The sequence below is a fragment of the Lotus japonicus genome, chromosome 2 (assembly GCF_012489685.1).
Source record: "Lotus japonicus ecotype B-129 chromosome 2, LjGifu_v1.2".
In the NCBI taxonomy this organism is placed as follows: domain Eukaryota; kingdom Viridiplantae; phylum Streptophyta; class Magnoliopsida; order Fabales; family Fabaceae; genus Lotus; species Lotus japonicus.
Genome location: NC_080042.1, coordinates 59601830 through 59606331, shown reverse-complemented (window position 1 = coordinate 59606331; position 4502 = coordinate 59601830). Strand labels below are relative to the sequence as shown.

Below are 4502 nucleotides of genomic sequence, written 5' to 3'. Positions count from 1 at the left end.
GACATGCTCAGCATCGGAGACTTCACCATTCTCGACATAATGATCTTTAATAAACTTACTGAAAGCAATGTTGTCTGTCGGAATGGCGATAGGATCAGTGGGAGCAGCAGAAGAATGATAATCGTCACCCACCACCCAAAGGCCAGTGATGGCAGCAACATCGAGAAGAGTAGGAGAAAGCATCCCAAAGGGGACATGAAAGCTATTGGTGGACCGCTCCCAAAAGAAAAGAGAACTCAGAAGCATGGCAGGGTTGTAAGTAATCGGCGACCTCGACAACTGAATGAGGTCGAAAATGCCAGTCACTTTCCAATGCCCAGACTTACTGGCCTCCACCCTGTTGAGCCATCTCAGATAGGCTCCTTCACCAGCAGATGGGTTAGGAGGCGCAGACTTGAAAGCCCTTTTGGGATCTTTCAGAAAAGGGAAGCGGTAAGAAGGTTGGAATGCAAGAATGAGCTCATCCCCACGAATGCTGGGGTGAAAATGCTCGTAGTCCTCAGGGAGACTGTTAGGCCTGCCCTTCTTCGCCTTCTTCAAAGGGCCCAAAATGGCACGTAAATTGCCATTCACAGAAATAGGAATAAATACCTGGGATTTCCAGATAGCCCGTTTCTCCACGTCATACGGCGGATCTGGAATGGGAGTGCGCTTGGCTTCATTCATCTCACAAGCAGCAGCCAAAGGGATGACATTGTCAGAACCAGAACCAGAAGCCATGGAAGTGTTCAGAGAATACACCGGGAAAACAGAAACCAAACGATGGAAGGCGGTCACAAGCAAAATCAGGCAAAAGTTTGAGTGTTCGAAAGCTTGAGGATTTGAAAGCGTGAGTGATTGAAAGAACGGTAAAGCTTGAAGAAGGCCAACAATGGCGTATTTATAGGCAAGCGAATAGTCGGACGTGAAGCTGCATTACAGGGTGATGCATAAAATTTTTGAAATCCAACGGTTATTTTATTATATAACCGCAAACCCTAATGAAAAGGCTAGGAAAATGCCATGATTACTCTAAAGTAGAGACGGCACACGGCAGACGAGGTCAGACGCTAAAGCCTCTGATTGGAGCAAAAGTCAAACGATTGGATCTCTGATGGGACTTGAAATCAGAAAAGGAAAAGTCGCGAACAGCCGTCAAGTTCCGTCGAAATGCACGGGCGAAAAATGCTTGATCTCTCCAAGGACTGGTAGTCGAGAATCAACATTTTTGGGGGGCATCTGTTGGCCCAAGAAAGAAAAACGCATTCAGCCCAAAACTCTCGAGGAAGTCGAATTCTGACTAAAGAAAGGAAGAGGAAGTTGCATCAAGTTAATGGGGCGGCAAAACTCGACAACAACAATTACTGCTAAACACAGGCACATGTAACACGTGCCACACTGACCAAGTCAAATTCCCCCCACGATGGTCGAAAACATGGCCAGGAAACGGTTGGAGCAGTTGAAGCACACGATCTCCACCACCATGCGCAGAACTTCCGGAGCAAGCATCAGATCGTGGGAGAAACCAGACCCACTAACACGCAGAACACGAAACTCTATAAATAGGAGAATCCAATTCAGAAAGAGGGTTCCCAACTCAAACTCTGAAAAATTCACCAGAAAGCTCTAATGTCCGCATCAATGAGACTCAAGGAGCAAAACGTGATGATGAAGGAGTACGTTGCAGAACCAACACTTTAGTTTCCCCGCATTTCAGTTTGTTGATTTCCAGTTCTTCTGTGCAGTTTGTTTGTCGAAATTTGCAGTTCATGTAGTTTTCATGTTATTTTAGTTTGTTTGACTGTTTTGTAATCGACTCGTATTCAATAAATTCCAGTTTCATCTGAGCTACTTGTTATTGTCGAAAACACATTCATGTACACACAACACTTTGGCAAAGCGTTTTCTCAAAAGGACCCTGAAATCTAAACTTCCTTTAGTCGAACTAAGAGGATATTTGTTTACCAAAAATCCGTGTAAACACCCTGGATTTAATTTCCTTTACAATTAAATGGGCCTTCTGATATATTAAGCCCTCTAAAATCCTACAACTTCACTTCATCCTTCATTACTTTTGTTACCGAATATTAGTATTCATTACAAAATCCCTGACCGAAGAATTACAGGGATAGAATTAATGACAAATTTCATAGAGGGAAGTTTTTCGTTGTAAATATTGGCACTTTAAATTGGTCTATTTTAGCGACAATTTATTTCCATCTATGAAGTTCGTCATAATTCATGCAAATTTAACAACTATTTTAAAATTACTGACCAATTTAAGAAACAAAGATAAAATCCGTCGCTGATATTAATTGACATTTTTATGATGAAAGTTTTCAATTTGTAAATTATTGACAAAACTTGCAAAAGAAAATATCTCACGACAAAAACTTTCACTTATTTCATTACTGTTAATCATGGAACATTTTTAGTCAGGGATTCGGTAACGGATTTTGATATTTCATCACTAAAGTTTATGAAGTGATGATATTTCATCACTAAAGTTAAAAACGAATGAAGTGGAATGTAAATAAGAATCAAATTTGGTGTCATATGAGCAAAACTATAGGTAGTAGCTAGTTAACTGTAATTTACTCTAGTAGTATTTATTAAGTAGCAGGATTACTAGTGTATTAGTATTAGGAAGTTGATATTTGCAATTCCGCAGGTTAAAATGATTAATAAAAAAGAGGGCCTAAATAATTGAGTATCAGTGTGCATATGAAAAGTATACATGAGCCTAGCTAGTGGCTTCTTTTCACTTTACCAAACCTGACAAACAAGTGGTGATTAAACAACGAAACTATCTCTTCAAAAAAAAAACGAAACTATAAGTTCATTCCACACATAGAATACTCCAGCCAATAGTATTTGATGAAGTCCCCACATATCATGTTGACAAGTTTGACTCTGTGATGGCTAATTCTACGCGTTGAAATCCATGTCCACCCACAAGGACTATAAATTTTCAAGTTCTTCTGCTATTCAATTCACAACTAGAACAAAAACATTTAACACATCATACCAAACAATGAAGATCACAATATTTCTTTCATTGGTCCTTCTCTTTGCCTTGAACACAAAGCCGCTGCTAGGAACAAAATATACTTTACCTAATAGAGCGATTCGCGACACATTGGGGAAGAATGTCCTAGCCGGTACCAAATACTACATCGTTCCAGGTTCTCCCGATGTTGGCGGTCTTGGCCTTGCCGGAAGAGGTAAGGCACATTGCCCTCTTGATGTTGTTGTAGCTGTGGATGGCAACCGAGGACTGCCTGTGGTCTTCACACCTGCAAATACTAAGAAAGGTGTTATTCGTGCTGACATGGATGTCAACATCTATTTTGCTACTGAAACAAGCTGTCCCGGCCAGTCCAATGTGTGGAAGCTTGGTGATTTTAATTCTACAACAGGGGAGTGGTTTGTGACTACTGGTGGTGTTATGGGCGACCCGGGTAACTATGACAACATTTACAATTGGTTCTCGATCGAGACGTACCAGGGCGAGGAGGATGTTTATGAACTGACTTACTGTCCAAGTGTGTGCAGTGCTCATAATTGCGAACATGAATGCAGCAGCATAGGAATTTATGAGGATCAGTATGGCAAGCGTCTTGGTTTCAATGATTTCGCATATAAAGTTCGGTTCCAGCCAGCCTAAACTCTCTACTTATACATAAATCTTAGTAATGAATAAGTGTATTGCATTAAGTGTGTTTTCAATACTAGGTTTCTCAATCTAATTACTTGTCATCTTGTTCTCTGTGATTTGTTGTCAGCAAATGAATCCTCTAGCAATCTGGGATTGGATTCAAATCCTCTTTGAGCTTTTTTTTTTATTGAAAACTTAGTGTCATTTTTAAGAACAATTTGAAGAAAATCTTTAGAACTTGATTGATGTTAAAGAATAAAAGGTTATGAAGTTGAAAGGAAAAGTAAAATCAAAACAAACAAAAAAAGAAAGGTAAACCGTAAATTTTGCATTGCATTGAGTTGAAAATAAACATGAGAGTTACAACATACAAGTTCCCAATTGAGAATTGTGTGAACCTTCTAAATAAAACAAATGAAATCTTATTTATACACAAAGTATCCTAACCGTCACATAACGGTAAACTAACTATATTACAACACCTGTCCTAATATGACAATATGACAAATGATTCTTTTCATTAAAGTCTAAAAATCAGGGTATGGATAGTCTGGTGCTGTGAAAGAACTACTACAGGTAGGTGCATCCATTGACCCAGTGACTCAGACTTATTGAGTTACATGTATAATTTTAAGTTTAAGATCTCCAATTTTGAAACTAGATGTTAGAAAATACTGCAAACAATTCCAGTACTTTCCATGATTATATTCAATATCACCATCACCAACAAGGTTAAAAACCAGATTAATTTAGCCTAAGAGATATTGATTCTTTAAATGTACAGATTACAGAACACATATGATATATTTAAGCAGAATCCACAAAGGAGAAATATATGGAAGAGGGGGGGGGGGGGGGGGGGGGG

At 39.3% G+C, this 4502-nt stretch overlaps 1 protein-coding gene across 1 annotated transcript; it reads left to right on the top strand.

Moving 5' to 3' along the window:
* The first annotated feature begins 2954 nt into the window (after positions 1–2954).
* Positions 2955–3801, top strand: LOC130735506 (miraculin-like). The gene has a single exon (XM_057587462.1). The coding sequence runs from the start codon at positions 3014–3016 to the stop codon at positions 3644–3646; it is 633 nt and encodes a 210-aa protein (XP_057443445.1). The 5' UTR covers positions 2955–3013; the 3' UTR covers positions 3647–3801.
* Positions 3802–4502: the final 701 nt, after the last annotated feature.

Coding starts and splice junctions, on each gene's coding strand:
- LOC130735506 (XM_057587462.1), top strand. CDS start 3,014: ATGAAGATCACAATATTTCTTTCATTGGTCCTTCTCTTTGCCTTGAAC.